The sequence below is a fragment of the Leptopilina boulardi genome, unplaced genomic scaffold (assembly GCF_019393585.1).
Source record: "Leptopilina boulardi isolate dan_hultmark-lab unplaced genomic scaffold, ZJU_Lbou_2.1 LbouV2_379, whole genome shotgun sequence".
Taxonomy (NCBI): Eukaryota; Metazoa; Arthropoda; class Insecta; order Hymenoptera; family Figitidae; genus Leptopilina; species Leptopilina boulardi.
This window is the reverse complement of record NW_026137950.1, coordinates 453911-473408: the sequence shown is the minus strand read 5'-3', so window position 1 is coordinate 473408 and position 19498 is coordinate 453911. Positions and strand designations below refer to the sequence as shown.

The window sequence follows — 19498 nt, the reverse complement described above, 5'->3', positions numbered from 1 at the left end:
AGCTCGATTTATGAAAAGACTATTCCCATCATTCTCTACAAATCGAAATCCTAATATTAGACATTCTAACTGCCAGAAAATGATTAAATCATTGTTTTCAAAAAATTATATTAAATGCTTGCTCATTATATTATCATCAGTTTCATAAATTAATGTTTTAATTTACACTGTTAACCAATACAGATGTTGCAAATACTATTTCATATACTTCACACTTAACTGTACCAATCGATTCACGGTCATTTTTCCGAAAACAATTTTCCGAATTAATGTTTTTCCGAATTGACTGGTTTCCGAAAGACTGATTTCCGAATATTATTGTTTCCGAAATTAGAAAAAATCGAAGTCATTAACTAATGACAATGTTATGAGCCAGAGCTCTTAAATATTCTAGAATACGGTTTCTATTGTTATATTCGTCATATCCAAGAGTACACTAGAGTCTCCGAAGAGAGGACAGGAAGAGTCTTGGACCTCTCTACGGAATTCGTCCTTGACGCCGAAAATTGTAAACACTCCAGGGCCGTATATCGTATCACAGAGATGTGTTTTTTTAACAGAATACATTCTATTACATATGTAAAATACTACGCGAGGAAGGTACACTAAAAACAAACGCTCCTGAGTTCACGTTCCTCTTTCTGATCCCGCCCATCTCTTCCCCCCTCATTTCTTACCGCGCCGCGTCATTACTTAGTCCTCTCTTCAGAAGTCCTCTCTTGGGAGACTCCAGTGTAATTGATTGTGCCCGCCTTCACTTATATTATTCGTTTTGTGACTGCCGTTCAAAGTCGCTTGGAATTGATTCCATAAAGGTACAGGATAACGAGGAGGCACAGCCGTACGACGACCTCTTGCGCGACGTCCAACAATGTAGTATTCCTCAAAATAATCAATAATGGGCAATAAATCCTCCGGTACTTCATCAGAAAGAAGTCGAAATGCATTTTCAACATCAGTAGGTGGTATAAATGCTAGTGCTAAAATCATGTGGGTAAAAATTTTCAATTCGCGATCTGTGGCATCATTGTATCTTTTTTGTAGTCCTTCATTTGGAATTTTTCGATAAAGAGATTGTCCGAGATGAAAAAAGCAAAGTGACATAGGTACACCAGGAAAAACATTTTCACAAGCATTAATAATTGCTTTCTCGAAGTCCATCATAATTTTGTGCGGCATACATGGTATAGAATATCTTTGATATGCGGATAGAACAGCTCGTAAGACGAGTTCGTATTCATTTGTTGATTTAGACGATAAAAGTGCGTAAACAAAAGAAATAGGTATGACATGAGGTTCTTCTCCGGGAAGTCGATTTTTCTCAATTACACCCAAAATTGTAAAAACTTGAGTGAAAATTCGTGGGCAAACCTAATGAAAATTAAATTTGGTACTTTTTCGAAAATATTTTTAAATTCATTTTAACAAAATGTGCTAACCTTAAAAGTGCCATCTAAAAACCAGATAGGACTTGCAGCGAGAAGCTCTAAATTTCGTTATTGTCACGAGAATCATAGATCAGAAAATTATCACCTGTACGAGTTTCAAATGTATAAAAATTTCGAATTATTAAAGTCACATCACTTCAAGATTTTACCTGACAAGGTCGTGCGAAATCTCTCAGGAATTTCTTCTAAATCATCCATTGAAGTAGGGTTAGGTGGCATATTCCGTTGGCGTTGTCGGCACATTGACTTTTTAAGATTTTCCCGTTCAGTTAATTGGCTTAGGATTCCAGAAGAAACACCAGCCAATTCCCGTCGAATTATTTGTGCAGGTGGAACTTCCGGATGAACTTCAGCATGCCTTTTGATTGCAGTTTTCAAAGTTTCCGCTTCTGCCTCTTCACGATTTGGTGGATGAGAATGAGGAGATTTTTCAGGACCTTTGATAACAACTATTTTTCCTCCCTCGTAAGTCCTGATAGCACGCGCTGTACATTCTTTCAACCTCAATTTTCGACATTCCCAATGATACCGATTTTTGTTAATTTTATTTTTATAATAAATATACCCGTCCAATATTAGTTGTTTGCCTACAATTGTTGGAGCAGGATTCGGTTCGGACATAATTTAATTTAATTTAAACTTAAGATTCACACACGAAAAATTTTGAAGACATGAATTTTAAGGTTGTCAAATAAACTGAAGTCAACTGTTATTGCTCTTTTATTTAAAAAATTGAAATCGGAAAATATAACTGTTCGGAAAAATTAATTTTCGGAAATCGCTCTTCGGATAAATGCATTCGGAAAACCAAATTCGGAAGAGAAGCCGTTCGGAAAATAAACATATTCGGAATTTGTGGTTCGGAAAATTGTTTTCGGAAAAATGTCGGGGAACCGTACCAATCGGATGTTGATCAAGAGCTTCAAAAACTACTGTTGGTTAAAAAAGGAACAATCTAATTAAATATTCTACTTGGAAGAACATTCAAATACCCTGCATTAAGACTTTCAAAAATATAAAGTCTTACTACATCGTAATAAACACAAATCCAATGACCAGAATTGTTATTACAGCTAAAAACTATCTGAATATGTTCATCTCTTTCTGTAATTGGAACAATTAAATCGAGCATTTTAAATACAAAGTACTTTGCATAACACAGGCACACAAAAAAAAAGTTGTCTGTTTCTTGAACTAGACATATATTTCTTATAGTATTTTGGACCGCTGACACTGAATCTGAGCTCAGAATTGCTCCATCACCCTCAGCTTTTTTTTAAATCGACCAAAACAAATTGACAAATTTTATAACCAGATATTTTTACTCCAGCAATGCAGAAACAAAGCCAGAAATGCTCCCTCACCCTCTAAATTTTTTTAAATCGAAAAACCACCCTTTAATAAAAAAATTTAAATTTAAGAAGTAAAAACATATTATATTACCGGCTTTTTTAAAAAACAGAACCTTAGATGTATGCAGTTTTGCTCTACTAACTCAAAAAAATAAAGCCAGCATTGATCCATCACCCTCTGAATTTTTTTAAATCGAAAAAACTACCCCTAATCTGAAGAATCAAATTCAGGAGATAAAACAACAAAATAACTGATTGACAAATTTTATAACCAGATATTTTTACTCCAGCAATGCGGAAATAAAGCCAGAAATGCTCCCTTCCCATCTAAAATTTTTTTAAATCGAAAAAACCACCAAAGAATCAAATTTAGGAGGTAACACAATATAATTATATTGTATTACCTCCTAAGTTTGATTCTTCAGATTAAAGGTAGTTTTTTCTATTTAAAAAAATTTAGAGGTTGATGGATCAATGCTGGCTTTGTTTTTGAGTTAGTGGAGCGGAAATAAATAGATGTAGTAAGGTTCTATTTTAAAAAAGTCAGTTATTTAATTTTTAATCTCCTAAATTTGAATTTGTCCGATTAAGAGTGGTTTTTTCGATTTAAAAAAATTTTAGAGGGTGAGGGAGCATTTCTGGCTTTGTTTCCGCATTGCTGGAGTAAAAATATCTGGTTATAAAATTTGTCAATCAGTTATTTTGTTGTTTTATCTCCTGAATTTGATTCTTCCGATTAGGGGTAGTTTTTTCGATTAAAAAAATTCAGGGGGTGCTGGATCAATGCTGGCTTTGTTTTTGAGTTAGTGGAGCAAAGTTTCGTAGATGTAAAATTAGGTTTTTTAAAAAAATAAGTTGATTTATTTTTTATCTCCGAAGTGTGAATTTGTCTGTTTAAGGGTGGTTTTGGTCGATTTAAAAAAAACTGAGGGTGATGGAGCAATTCTGAGCTCCGATTCGGTTTCAGCGGCCCAAAATACTATAGGAAATATATGTCTAGTTCAAGAAACAGACAACTTTTTTTTTTGTGTGCCAGTGTAATGAAAAAAGAATTTGAATCATTTTTTAATAATTCTTGAAATTTATACATATGCATATAATTTAACATTTCATTTACATTTTCAATAATTTTAAAATCTTCATTACTTAAAATAAAATACTCTTTTATGTTTGAAATGGTATCCTTCTTCAACTTTTAAACTGCCGATAAAGCCAATTTTCAAAACAAATCGTTTATTTTAGTTTATTGCTTTAAAAAATTTACTTACATGTGTTTCACCTATAAAATATATCATTAACTATAATTAAGCTAACGAATGCAACAATGATAGTCTTATATGAACGTGAATTAGCGTTGTTTAATCTTTTTTCACAGTATATTATTTTCGATAATGATTAGTAGCCGTTTCACTCCATTGAGGAGAACTGTTATATCCCCACTCTACCAACCCGAGCCTATATTAAGTTCTCGCATGAGGAGCATATTACGGTAGGCCTGAGTGGCGTCCTCGGGATAGGTGTTGGTAAGTTAAGTATGGATACACCACTTCCACTCATAGGAATTAAACGGTTATCATCTATATCACATATACAATAATAAAAAATTTTTTCCTCAACCCAAGGCTGTTTGGACGAATCGAGCTATCACGGATTGGGTCCTGTAAAGGGAAGTGGTATACCTTCACTCTATCGGCCTGTCCCGGATTCAGACCTCGAGTAAGTCAATTACAGCGATGAGCCTGTGCGGCGTTCTCGGGCTTCATGACAATATTATTTTATGACGCTTAATGAGTTTTTCAAAAAAATTATAAATTTTTTAAATATAAACATTGTTTAATTTATTTTGATATATTCGTTTTCCTCAGAAGTTCACGATTACGAGCATATATTGCTCCAATAATAATAAATGTTAATATTCAAAAGTTTTATAATTTTAGTTAAATTCAATAAACCTACATGATGTGTTGTAAATGGCACCAAAATTTTCTTCTTGCTTTTTATTCTCCAGTACATATAACCACATGGTGATTGTTCGAACCGGGCTGGTAAAGTGGGGGACACAACTTCACCTTTCAGGACAGTATTTAAAAGGTCATCGACCATCTTACGAACCCTCAACCGAAAGCTGTTTTGACAAAACAAATTTCAGGTAGAAACCTTCGAGAACACTAATTATCAAAGTAAAGATATATATGTATATATAATCTAATAATAATGAGAAAATTCAAGTACTAAAAAAATGTGAATGAATGAAGGAATGAATACAAAGATTATTATTCTATAATAATAATAATAATTCCTAAATAGCTCGTTCTCGTCTAAAAATTTTTTTCTGTATAGCCTTCATTTTAACACTAATTTAATGTCTATCCACTAATTTAATGTCTATAATATTAGACTTTTCTATTGTGCTCGCCGTGCACAATTTAGCACAACATTCGATATTTCAAATTTTTGAATAATTTCCCAAAAAATATCCAATTTAAATGTATAATTTTTTAGGAAAAATATAACCTTTATGAAAAAGTTTTATTAGTTTTCTATTGTGCTCGCCGAGAACAATTCAGCACAACTTTTGGTACTTTTTTATAATTTTGAATTTCGAATAATTTTCAAAAAAAATATCCTAGTCAAAAGTATAATTTTTTTGGAAAAATATCAACTTTATGAAAAATTTTTATTAGAGTTTTCTATTGTGCTTGCCGAGAACAATTTAGCAAAACTTTAACTTATTCAAAATTTTGAATTTCGATTAATTTATGAAAATATATCCAAGTCAAAAGTATAATTTTTGGAAAAATATCAAATATATGAAAAATTTTTTATTAAAGTCTCAGCAAGCGCAAAATAAAACTCTAATAAAACTTTTTTATAAAGGTTATATTTTACCAAAAAAGTTATATTTTTTGAATTAGATATTTTTTTGGAAATTATTCAAAATTCAAAAATTTGAAATATCGAATGTGCACGGCGAGCACAATAGAAAACTCTAATGAAACTTTTTCATAAAGATGATATTTTTCAAAATAAATTATACTTTTTGAATTGGATATTTTTTTGGAAATTATTCAAAATTTAAAAATTTCAAAAATCAAATATTCTACTGAATTATGCTCTGTGAGCACAATAGAAAACTATAATAAAACTTTTCTATAAAGTTGATATTTTTCCAAAAAAATTATACATTTAAATTGGATATTTTTTGGGAAATTATTCAAAATTCAAAAATTTGAAATATCGAATGTTGTGCTAAATTGTGATCGGCAAGCACAAAAGAAAACTCTAATAAAACTTTTCCGTAAAGTTGATATTTTCTCAAAAATATTAAAGCTTTTGAATTCGATATTTTTTTTGAAATTATTTGAAATGCAAAAATTTGAAATATCGAATGTTGTGCAGAATTGTGCTCGGCGAGAACAATAGAAAACTCTATTAAAACTTTTTCATGAAGATGATGTTACAGATAATAATAATTCTGTTATATTTGGTTAAAGTTCAATCTAGTGTCTTTTAAGATGTTGGGTTAATCCCTAGTTGTAAGTTGGCAGCAAGGCTGTGTATGTGTGTGAGAGGCTGCTAGAGCGGCGGAAAGGCAGATAGAATTGGTCTGTGATCGAGCGTCGAACGTTTTACTGATGCATGGAATTTGGTCAGTTTGTAATTCTTTGTGTGTTGCCCGAGTGGCGTTTACTAGATCAATACCTGAGAGACTTGAAAGTGAACTAGACTCAGTTTAAATTGTACCTTAATTGTTATTTTCTTAATTGACGATCTCTTATAATAAACTTTTAATTTAATTCTTAACCACGTGTTGCCTATTCGTGTCTCATTTATTTAAATTATATTTAGAAATAAAACATTTCTATCAATTCAGAAGAGGGATAGAGGAATACTCGCTCTAAAATTGTTCTTTTTTTAAGTGCCGCGTATTTTCCAAATTGGATAAAAAGTTATTGTGTAGTGAAAATTGGGAATGGCCAAATTGAGCACCGTGAAGTTGGCACACCAAGTGTAAAGAAAATAGGTTTTATTATATGGAATCGTTTGGTGGTGATTGGTAGTCAAGTTTGGACGTTTGGTAGTCTAATAAAAAAAAGTTATAGTAATTTTAAGTTTTAAATGCCAACTTCACGAGTGCATTCCCCGAATATATATTTTTCAAAAATTCCTTTTGCTATCGTTTGGTGGTCGTTTGATGGTGTTTGATTAGTACTATGTTTGGTAGTCAACTTCTATCGTTTGGTAGTTGAATTTGCAAAAGATAATTAATTTATAAAACATTTCTCAAGTTGCGCACAACTGTATGCGCACAAGCTTGTGGCGCGAAAATTCAAATTCTAAATAACAAAGATTCCAGTTGCCTCCTAATTTCACTTGTGAATTTATTTACAAAGCATTATTTTACAATATTAATTATATGAATTTCATTAAAAGCTATAAAAAATCTTGAAAATATATTTGCAAAAAAAATAATTCAGAAAAATTAATTCCCAAATAAGAAAATTTGAAAACTATATTTTTGTAAAAAAATTTGTTTAAAAAGAGTTAAACATGATTTTTAAAAAATAACAACTTTAAAAATGGTATATTTTTCTTATCAAACCACATCAAAGATTTTTATTAAATAATTATTTTTATTCTTTTTTTCTATTTTACAATAAAAAAAATGTTGCAAATAAGGTGAAGTTGATTGAAAAACATTAAAATTTGAAAAAAATGTTGTTTTGTTTATGTTGTCAGTAAATTATAAAATAAAAAGGTCTTTTATTTTTCTCTTCTTTGCAATGAAAATATGATCAATAAATATTGAAGTTAATGTAAAAATAATAATAATTAAGAATAATAAAAAAAGTTTATTTATAATCAAGTACTGCCGTGTTCATCTAAAAAAATTTTTTTGCATTCTGCATTGACATCAACATGTAACTCCATCCTAAATTTGGATTTAAACTAGCTCTTTGCACGTATTGCAGAATCAACTTAAAGGTGCTTTTACATGTCGTGCCTGCCTGCCTGAAGGAGTTGTCATGGAAAACTATAGTTTTCCTGTATACAGGAATAATAGAGATAGGAGATTAAAATTTGTATTTTCTCTCTCTCTCTCTTACTCCTGCACGATGCCATGACAACTCCTACAGACAGGCAGGCAGTCACCGAGGTATAAAAGCACCTTAAGAGTGAATATGAAAAGGATCAAAATATATGCCATCCTTCCCTGTTGAAAATTCCTATGTGAGAACACATATGGGATCCCATCCAGGATCTCTTGTGAGTTCTTATGTGGGTTCCCGTACAGGTTCACACATAAGATCCTGTATGAAAAGGTTCCTGGGATGAACTTGCGTGAGATCAAGCGCACGATCTTATGTCTCTGTAAAAGCAATAACACAGGATCCCATGAGGTTTCCTGTGTAGGTTCCTATATGAACAACACGATAAATAGGAACACACATGGGATCTTATCCGAGATCTTGTATGAGTTCTTACATAGGTTCTCACATATAAGAAGATTAATAGCAGCTTAATAAGATTTTATAGAATGCTTTTATATATATGCTATTAATCTTCTTATATGTGAGAACCTATGTAAGAACTCATACAAGATCTCGGATAAGATCCCATGTGTGTTCCTATTTATCGTGTTGTTCATATAGGAACCTACACAGGAAACCTCATGGGATCCTGTGTTATTGCTTTTACAGAGACATAAGATCGTGCGCTTGATCTCACGCAAGTTCTTCCCAGGAACCTTTTCATACAGGATCTTATGTGTGAACCTGTATGGGAACCCACATAAGAACTCACAAGAGATCCTGGATGGGATCCCATATGTGTTCTCACATAGGAATTTTCAACAGGGTTCTCTTAATCATTCTTATGTTTACATTTACGATTGTGTCAAGAGTAAAAAAGATACAGATATATGTTAGCTATATTTATACTCACGGTTTTTTTAAGGGTACGGTCACACTATCTCATGCATGCAGAAACATTTGGCCGGTCAAGGCCAAAGCAGAATAGATTTTTGAACGGGAACGCAACCGTAAACGTAAGAATGAGTGAGAGAAGAATAAAAATATTTTTTGCTATCCTTCTCTTACACATTCTTACGTTTCCGTTTAAGATTGCGTTCCCGTTCAAGAATCTATTCTGCTTAGGCCTTCACACTTCAACGAAATCTAGTGAATGTTTAGTAACTTTCTAGTAATTTTCCAAAAATTTCGGTTGTAACTAGAAAGTTACTAAACATTCACTAGATTTCGTTGAAGTATGACCGGCTAAATGTTTCTGCTCGCTGAGTTTCAGATGAGTGTAGAATCAGCATTACACCCAGTACACAGCACACATACACATATGCTTTTTAAGGCTAACACACAATAGATTTGCGAAAATCGTTCGCGAACGAAATGCATAAGATAGAAAAGGATACGAATATATCTCTGTCCTTTTCTAACTCATGTTTCACGTTTGCGCACGACTTTCGCGAAGCTGTTCTGCTTTGGCCTTTACACTCAAAGATTCGTCCTATGTTGGCTTGAATGCGGAAAACGAAAACCACTTGAGTAAAACAGATATCACTCTCTCTTTCCCTCACATGGTTTACACTTCTAATCAATTTGAGTCTACAATATGCGGCTATGACCCAGGGTATTCATAGCAATTGATATATTTTATCATGGTAAAGTATACATTTACTATAAACAACCTCGCTTCTACCCTACATTGAGCGCGCGTTACGCCCTATTCTGCTGTTTGTACGTGAACATGTACGTGCTGACAAGAGTGTTGTCAATCTTCGTACTCGTAGTGCCGTAAACGCCAGTGTTGACAGTTGATCGATGTAAAATTTTCCATTATGGAGCTTCTACAATAAGTACAAGTGTCAGGGTGTAGTCCCATGTGAGCGCGTTAGCATGAAACGGAAAGCAGAAAAAGTTTAGAGTAAGAAGAACAGTGATATCCGTCTATCTCTGTTGCAATAATGTTAAGGCCAAAGCAGAACAGCTTCGCAAAAGCCGTTCGCAAACGTGGTTCATGAGATAGAAAAGGATATAAATATTCCTCTGTCCTTTTCTAACGCATGCATCTCGTTCGCGAACGACTTTCGCGAAGCCATTGTGCGTTGGCCCTTTCTCTTGTACTTATTGTAGAAGCTCCATTAGAGAAGTAGCTTAAAGGCACCGTCACATGACAGCGTGAAACGTCGGCCTAAAAGCGGAAAGCATGAGAACGAAAGAGATGAACATATCTCACTATCTCTTTCGTTCTCTTGCTTTTCGCTTTTATAAAAGCGCCGTATACGGCGGCGTTTCACGCTGTCATGGGACGGCGCCATAAGTCTATATTAATTGACTATGTAAGTACACATGCCCATCTCTGCACATGCTTCATTTTGGTGAGTTTATTGTGCACAGATCCTTACGTTCTTGTTCGCTTTCTGTGTTTAGCGTTTTCAGAATTTTCTTTCGCTTTCAAAAAGTTCATTATTATCTTTAGTTATTGTTCATCCGTCATTTATTTGAAACACTCAATAAGCCACCGATTGATGGTCTGTTCGCTCTGAGTAGTTTAAAGTAAGTATATACTTATATTTTTAACATGATGATAAAAGTAGCCGCAGTGGACATAGGAATAACATTGATACCTCAAAGATGTCTTAATATGTCCTCCAAACACTTTTAGTTCAATGTGCTTTTACTGGATAAGGTGGTATAAATACAATCTATGTAAATGAATTTCATAATACCACTCAAAGTTTTGTCTCGTATTTTTGTGTACTCTAATTTCTTAAGCATATTTAAGATTCTTTTTTATCAGTGTAAATAATCAGAAAATTTTTGGTGTTAGTGCGAGGCGGTGTTTACATATCTACGTTCGAACGCTGCATTCCCAGACTGCAGTCCCATGTCAGTGTTTCGATTTGTGTTTTGTCACTAGACTAAAGTGTAAAAAAGTTGCAGATATGTATTAGCAGTATTTACATTTATGGCCTAGTCACAAAACGTAATCCAATATGCTGTCATGGTACAGCAGCCTGAGTGCAACATGGAATTCTCTAATGTTTTAACGCAAAATCCTGCATCTAGACACAGTCTTGTAAACACTGCCTTAGGTAATTCTTTACAAAAAAATATATTTGTGTTTATTAACAACATACTTTTATATTTGTAGATGCCACGTGCAGTTCTTGATGAAAAATGGAATGCACACAGCATTTATATCAATCTCAGAGAAAACAGAAGGAATCTGAGAACTGAAGTTTTCAAAAAGCTGGGGATAGAAGAACCTGAAAAGATATTTTCAGAAACAACTGCCGCTTATGACAAGGATGAAGAATCAATCAATTTTTATTCCGATGAGGATGTAGATAATGATGACATAGATAGTGATGAGATTAATAGTTCATTTTGTAAATTATTAAAATCGAAGTAGACGGAAGTATTTAATCTAGGAGTAAGGAAAGAATTATGGAAAACAATTGAACCAGTTCGAGTAGATTATGATGGTAAAGAACGCCTTGTGTTACCACCGGGGGTATGGTCGGATATTGTAGCGGAAGAATTCTGGAAGGTATTTAGACTTCCATGCAGTAGAGTATCCGAAAATCCCGAATTGCCATACGTTCGAATCCAAGGCCGTTGCAAAAGCAAGATATGTCAAAATGAATTTCTTGGTTTCATTCAAGAAAAGCCAATTCCCGAAAGCGATGTTTGGATCAAAGTGTGTTGCAACACTGAAAAAGTCTTGGGCGTTTAGAATTCCCAACGCATGTATGAGAAGCACCAAATAAAGAGATTCTGCACAACTTCATTGTGGGGCTAACTGTTTCCCATCTTGGGTGCTCTGAGTGCCCAAGTCTGATGCTGCAGCATCACCAAATCTTGGTAACAATAACGTGGAACATCTGCTCGCCCAACATTTAGCATAGAGGTTGCTCAAAATCATGCTCCAGACACTCCAAAGCAAAGAGCTACTGCATTTCCACTGTTGGAACTGCTGATCGCTTAAGACTTTTTCAGTGAAGGATACAAGGACGAAAAACCATGAACCGCTTAAGAGACAATTGAGAAATAAGAAACGTATTGACATCGGTAAAGAAGTCATGATGGAAGGTGCAGCGAATTATAGGAGAAAACTAGCATTGAAAGTTCAAAACTTAGGAGATGTCGAATCACCTATTTTATATGAAAATGACGTATTACGAAAACTGCTGCAAGAATGTAATGATAAAAAATTAGGTGTCAATTTAAAAGACGGAAACGACCCAGGTAAGATTTTGAGAAATTTGAAATATAGTGCTCCGTATGCTGGTAGCATACAAGAAATAGGAAACGACAAATTTTTCCTAATTTATATTCTACCAGAGCAAATTTTCGTTTATAAGGAGTATTGTCGATTTTTTAAAGATTATGCTACAGTATGCATAGACAGCACAGGAAGTCTTGCACTACCCTTACAAGTTACGGAAAACATTAAATCTCCACATATATTTCTATATGAAATTGTTATAAATTTTTTAAATACTACTCTATCTGTCGGTCAATTCTTATCAGCGTCTCAAACTACAAATAAAATACTCTTTTTTTAAAGCGAGTGGTTGACGAATGTAGACATTAAACCAGAAGAAGTGGTTTGTAATTATTCTAGAGCACTTCTGGGCGCATTATCGCGTTCATTTAACCATCTATCTATTCAAGAGTACATCCAAGATTGCTTTTATGTGCTACAAAAAGAAAGTGATAAAAACTTAGTTGGCGTGAGCTACATAAGAATTGATGTAGCTCACCTTATAGCAATTTTTTGTCGCTAAAAGTATTTTAATAACAAAAACTACGCAGTAAAAGACTTTTTAAACCATTAACGCCCAAAAACTGAAAATTCTTTGTACACATTCAGGCTACGTTATTTTAAGTAAATCGATCAACATTTTCTACGAGAGGTACATTTCCTATAGGTCTTGAGTGTTGTCAACCATAGGTGCATAAAAGTTGTGTACTTTCGAGAAACGTAAAGTAGAATAAAAAATTTCAAGATGGCGGACTAAATATGGCGTCAAATTCATTGTAAAATGTGAAAATTCTGTGCAATATTGGTCAAATTGATAAAATGTAACTGGATTTGCCTGAATTTTGTTACTCGGGGGTTTTTGGGGTCGCTGATTAAGAATCTGAAGTCGGTTTTCAAAAATGCAAAATGGCGGATCCAATATGGCGGATGAAATTTTAAAAATGCATTCAATTGGTCTGAATTTTCATAGTCGGGGGGGTTCTCGGGGTTGCAGATTACGAATTTAAACTTCATTTTTAAAAATTCAAAATGGCGGATCCAATATGGCGGATAAAAATTTTAAAAATGCATTTATTTGGTCTGAATTTTCATACTCAGGGGTTTTCGGGGTTGCTGATTACGAATTTGATCTTCATTTTTAAAAATACAAAATGGCGGATCCATAACCACTATCTCCATAAAATCCAATGTTCCCTCACAACACAAGGATATTCAGGATATCCCTGGGACGTCCTGGGGTTATCCATTTGCTTTTGGCGATTCGGATATCCCTAAGATATCCTCTGGATATCCATGGACATCTCTAAGATATCCCAGGGATATCCAAACCGCCGAAAAAAAATCGATATCCCCAGGACGTCCCAAGGATATCCTGAATATCCTTTTGTTGTGAGGGTTTGCGCATGCGCACAGAAAAAGTTGATGAATTCGTCGAAAAAGTTTAAAAATTTACTAAGTTCGTGCCCATCCAGAAGATAATATCTAGTTCATGAAAGTTTTACTAACTATTTCTTTCAGTGTGTATGTCACTAGAAATATTCAGACATTTGAATAAATAAATTTTTAATTCAGTATTAATAATTAAATCTAAAATAAAAAAATTATATTTAAAAAAATAAAAAAAAATAACATTCTTAATTTTGTCTACCTCCACGTGGTAAGAATTGGTAAACGCCTAAATGGGAGGCTAAAAAAAAACTGAAAACCCCTTCAGGCTATTTGAACGGATTTTTACATTTTTCATTTGTCATATTGGATCCGCCATATTGTATTTTTGAAAACCGACTTCAGATTATTAATCAGCGACCCCAAAAACCCCCGAGTAACTGATTTCATGTAAATACGATGAATTGTCTTTTTTTGAGTCCGCCATATTGGATCCGCCATTTTGAATTTTTAAAAATGAAGTTCAAATTCGTAATCTGCAACCCCGAAAACCCCCGAGTATGAAAATTCAGACCAATTGAATGCATTTTTAAAATTTCATCCGCCATATTGGATCGGCCATTTTGCATTTTTGAAAACCGACTTCAGATTCTTAATCAGCGACCCCGAAAACCCCCGAGTAACAAAATTCAGGCAAATCCAGTTACATTTTGTCAATTTGACCAATATTGCACAAAATTTTCACATTTTACAATGAATTTGACGCCATATTTGGTCCGCCATCTTGAAATTTTTTATTCTACTTTACGTTTCTCGAAAGTACACAACTTTTATGCACCTATGGTTGACAATTTAATTTTATTCTTACATTTTTTCCGATTGAAAAAAAATGTCAAACCGGAAAAATGAAACTTTTTTTGTGTTTTTTACATTTAAACCGCCATATTAAATTTCGGCTTAGACGAAATTAATTTTTGATACCGGAATCGGAAAGAGCACACTCAAGACCTATAGGAAATGTACCTCTCGTAGAAAATGTTGACCGATTTATTTAAAATAACGTAGCCTGAATGTGTACAAAGAATTTTCAGTTTTTGGGCGTTAATGGGTTAATTCGTTGTACAGCACTAATGATTTCATGTACAAAATTAGAAGATTTTCGGGAAATGCTTCTATTAACATTAACAATTTGCATCCACCAGTATGGTGGACAAATGATAAGTAGTTCTACTATTTCACCTGCAGAAGAGGCAAGAATTAAATTACTGGATTTAATATCAACTGCGAAACATAATGCTATCGATATAGTTCCAGATGAAGATAGTGCTGAATTTAATTTACTTATGGAAAAGCTTTCTGCTAGCGGATTCGATCCAAATAAACCGGACATATTTCTCAATAACGAATTAGAATTAGCTGAATGTATCAGACAATGGGTAGATGCAGTGAAACGTGAAGCTGAAAAAGGTAAAAAAAAACTCTTTATGACAGGCCAAATCCATACTATCTTTCAGGATTTTTTAAACACCTCTGTAATTTAAGTCATGAATTTCCCTTATGGACAGTCGTAATGAAAGATATTTTTAATTCTACATACATCAGGCCTACATCATCCTATCGATGGCTGGGTGTAAAAATATGATACATCGAATTGGCGTTGAAAAACATGATACGTCGGATTAGCGTTGGAAAACATGACATATCGTAGTTTGATTTGAAAAACATGACACGTCGAAAACGAAATTTTTCTTTTCAAATTTCTGTTGGTACCATTGACCGCAAAATTTAAAATGGTTTGTTATATATTAAATTTTTTAAGAATATATAATGATATTAAAATAATAGAAGTCAAATCTTGCACTACACACATATAATTTTGAATATTTTACATGAAATTCGTTTTAAATCAACGGGATTACAATACTGTATTTAAATGGTAGTCTGTATTAATTATTATTTTTACAGCTGTATGATAACGTCATGGGTGGCAAATCCTCCAGGAAATGAATTATTGGAGGATTTACTAGAAAAAATTTACCTAAGTTAATTTAATTTATTTAATTATTGTGTTTTAAAAAATATACTTTACTTACTCTCCATGATTGACTCTTCAAAAAAATATTTAAACAACACCAATTGTAATAGAATATTTACAATATAAATATTTATAATAAAATAGAATTATTTATAAAATCACAGATTTTATCAATCTAAATAGAAACTATATAAAAAGCTAATTAACCTAATTTTTCTTTGAACTGACATACTATGAAGCAGAATCATTTGTTTCATAAAACAGTTTTAAAGATTTGACACATTTTAAATTTCACGGTCAGTGTTACCAACAGAAATTTGAAAAAAAAATTTCGTTTTCGACGTGTCATGTTCTTCAAATCAAACGACGATGTATCATGTTTTCCAACGCTAATCCGACGTATCATGTTTTTCAACGCCAATTCGATGTATCATGTTTTCACATCCAGCCATCGCTATGTTGAAGGAGATTTCAACCGATTAAAAACGTGTTCAAGCCGCTTTAAGGGTTGATAAACTTTTTAAAATTCACTACGAAGCTTTAAAGGCACTATGCTTATTAGCTGCAGCCCTAATAACTCAAATCCTATTGTTACCACCGAATACAATAAGACATCCTCAGCAAGAACTGAAGAAATACAAACAGAATCAGAACAAACAGAAAAATTACGAAAAAAAACAATCTTTAATTGAATGTGATGTTTCCTGTTTTGACAAAAATCAACCTCTTTCTCCAATTATGCACAGTAGTCATCTCTCAATTGACAATATTGACAGCGCAATTGAATATAAAAAAACATTGCATTTAGAATTCTTGGATGACAAAACTGTTTTAAATGCTCCAAATGAAGAAAACTTCAATTCAGAAACAAAGTCTAGCACAGCATCTGAGTTACATGAACAAGAAAATTGGAGAAATAAGGGAAAAGATGACGACTTTTTCGTTTCTCCGTCTGTACAAAATAACGAATATGATAAAGATTTAGAAACAGAACAAAATATGAAGAAAAGAACAATTGAAATTAAAGACAGACGTCCAAATAAATATTTTAAAAAATTTCCAGAGATCAAGTCACATCACAATGTTGCTTCTGCTTTTAATAAGCAATTTACAAGTTCATCAAAACATTGGCTTCTTATTAATGGTTCACGATTTCAAGAACCATTCGTGATTAATAAACAGAAGTATATCATAAAAAATACATGCCAATTTGATGTAATTATGCAAATACTATTGACGAGCGTGATGGAAATTTCTGCATATTCGGCACATATAGACATGTCAAATAATAATAGTTGTAAATTTTTCCAACTTCTGCTAAATTCTGGAGCTGGTATGCCAAAAGCAATCAATGTTTATAATCAAAGATGTTTAATATTGAAAGATTTTCAAACAGAGAACAAGGAAGGTGACATCAAATGTGATTTAAACATTGAGTCCCCTAAAATTTTGAGAAGCATCGACGTATATTCTAATGTAGCAGATATGTGGGAATATATTATGAAAGGAGAACCTAGTGCGCATCGGATGATACACTGCAAGTGTGGCTATTCCAAAATGGAAGAAGTAATGTATGTACTTCTATTTAAATGCCAAAATAATTGAAAAGGGTGGATTTAAGGCACTTCAAGAAGCCGTGATTGATAGATGGGGGAACTCATCTGCTGAAAATTGCCAATGTGGCCAAAGACCTTTCGAATCATTAAAATTAAATGCACATATTTTCATAGACGGAGACGTCAGAAAATGTGATGGTAAAGCAACACCTCAAAAGTGTAAGGCTTCGGAGCTTCCTCGTTATATAACACTTTATGGTGCAAAATTCATGTTAGTATTGAATGACTAATTTATTTTAATAATTGAAATCTACTAATGTATACTGAATAAAAGAGAACCCAATCTATTCTCATGCCGAAAGAATGTTGGATACTCTCTTATTAAATAATAATAACATTCATTTTAAATAATTTTTACAACTTTCATTATAATTTATTTAACTGTACATGCATTAAATCAAAAAGAAAAAAAATCATTTTTGCAGAAGATAACTAATTAATTTTATGTTTATTCACAGGTTAACTGGTATAGTCCTTTACAATAGAAGTAACCATTATACAGCACTTTGTACCAGAAAAACAAAGAAATGGGAAGTGTACGATGACCTGGCTAGAAGTGTAATATCATCAAATAATAATGAGATACAACCAGGTGGCCTTATTTACATAAGGATATGTGAGTGATGCAACAAAGAAAGAGAATTAAAAAAAGAAAATAAAGTTTTCGACAAATTACTTATATCTGTTAACAGCAATGAACATTTTTTGATGATTTAAACAATGTTCGATATTTAAATTTTATTTCGTAACTTTGTAAAAGTAACACAGCCCCACAAAAAAAAAGTGTCGTGCGCGGCAGACAAGACTAGTCATTTCCTATGTATTTTGACGCGGTGAACACGAATCCGAAGTCCGTTTTGCTCCATCACGTCAGGATTTTTTTCTAACCTCCAAAAACTTGTCGGATTTTGAGAGGTAGGCTATTTTTTTTAAAAATTGATGGATTTACTTCAAACTTGGTATCTAGGGGTTTTTGGGTCGCTGATGACGAATTTGAAGTTAGATTTTCAAAATTCAAAATGGCGGCTCCAATATGGCGGACAAATTTTGTAAAAATTGATGTAATTTATAATGAAAGAACAAAGTATTATCGTAGTTATTAAACCGTTTTTTGTTAAATAAAAATTTATTTATTAAAGCGTTCCGCAACTGATAGTTATTTTTTTGTAGTAGATTTTTGAATAAACACTTGTGCGCATACAGTTGTGCGCACCTTGAGAAATGTTTTATAAATTAATTATCTTTTGCAAATTCAACTACCAAACGATAAAAGTTGACTACTAAACACCACCAAACAACCACCAAACGATAGCAAAAGGAATTTTTGAAAAATATATATTCGGGGAATGCACTCGTGAAGTTGGCATTTAAAACTTAAAATTACTATAACTTTGTTTTATTAGACTACCAAACGTCCAAACCTGACTACCAATCACCACCAAACGACTACCAAACGATTCCTTATAATAAAACCTATTTTCTTTACACTTGGTGTGCCAACTTCACGGTGCTGACAAATTGCCTGTTGAGACGCGTTCATTTGGTGATGAGGTGAAGTGCGCATGAGCAGGATAACAGACTCGAGAAGAGAACATTTTGAAAAAAAAAATTTTTTTCTTCTATGTGTACGCGCGATTATAATTGAGTTATTAAAATGGAAGACGAAGAGAAAGCTGCAAAGATACTTTTGAACATGGGATCTCGTAATGGTGAGCAGTCGATTCATGCAAATACGAAAGAGGTCCGGCAAAGTGTTCAGCCGGGTACGACGGGTAATGGTCAGCAATTTTTTCATCCTAATGCGACAAGCAATGGTCAGCAATTTTTTCACCCTAGTACGACGGGCAATGGTCAGCAGTTTTTTCATCTTGGTGCGACAAACAATGGTCAGCAATCATTTCATCCGAATGCGATGGGAGGTCATGGGCAGACATTTTCTCCGAGTTCAATGAACAATGGTGAGAGGCATAACCTAAACGCTCCATCTACTGGTAGCAAAACCCAACAACTAATTGCCATGATGGCTCAGATGATGCAACAGAATGCGGCCTTGATAGCAGCAGTTCGACAACCGCCTGCAGCGCCACAGCAGTTATTTAGTGTACTTCCCGATCTGTCACACAACATTGCAGAGTTTGATGGTTTATCTGGTCCTGCCAACGCGAGTGTTTGAATTAAACAATTGGAGACAACTGCAAACCTTCATCAGTGGACCCAATCCATTGCTTTTGAAACGGCAAGAAGCCAAAAGTAACCAGAGCTGCCAAAAGTTGGTACTTGGCAAATATTGATTCCATTAAGGAATGGAAATCATTCCGACATGCATTTGAACAGTCATTTATGGTGGACAAATCTTTAACTGAAAAATGGACT

At 33.4% G+C, this 19498-nt stretch overlaps 1 protein-coding gene across 1 annotated transcript; it reads right to left on the bottom strand.

The window, feature by feature from the left end:
• Positions 1–705: 705 nt before the first annotated feature.
• Positions 706–2069, bottom strand: LOC127287979 (uncharacterized). The gene is made up of 3 exons (XM_051315147.1): positions 1598–2069; positions 1440–1486; positions 706–1371 (listed from the first exon to the last, which is right to left on the bottom strand). The coding sequence occupies exons 1-3, from the start codon at positions 2067–2069 to the stop codon at positions 706–708; spliced, it is 1185 nt and encodes a 394-aa protein (XP_051171104.1).
• Between the last annotated feature and the right edge of the window lie 17429 nt (positions 2070–19498).

What these genes read in the sequence shown, in the direction of transcription:
- LOC127287979 (XM_051315147.1), bottom strand. Translation starts at nt 2,069, where the DNA reads ATGTCCGAACCGAATCCTGCTCCAACAATTGTAGGCAAACAACTAATA. An exon ending in ATTTCGCACGACCTTGTCAG is followed by an intron (nt 1,487 to 1,597) that starts GTAAAATCTTGA and finishes AACGAAATTTAG; the next exon opens with AGCTTCTCGCTGCAAGTCCT. An exon ending in TTTTAGATGGCACTTTTAAG is followed by an intron (nt 1,372 to 1,439) that starts GTTAGCACATTT and finishes AATTTTCATTAG; the next exon opens with GTTTGCCCACGAATTTTCAC.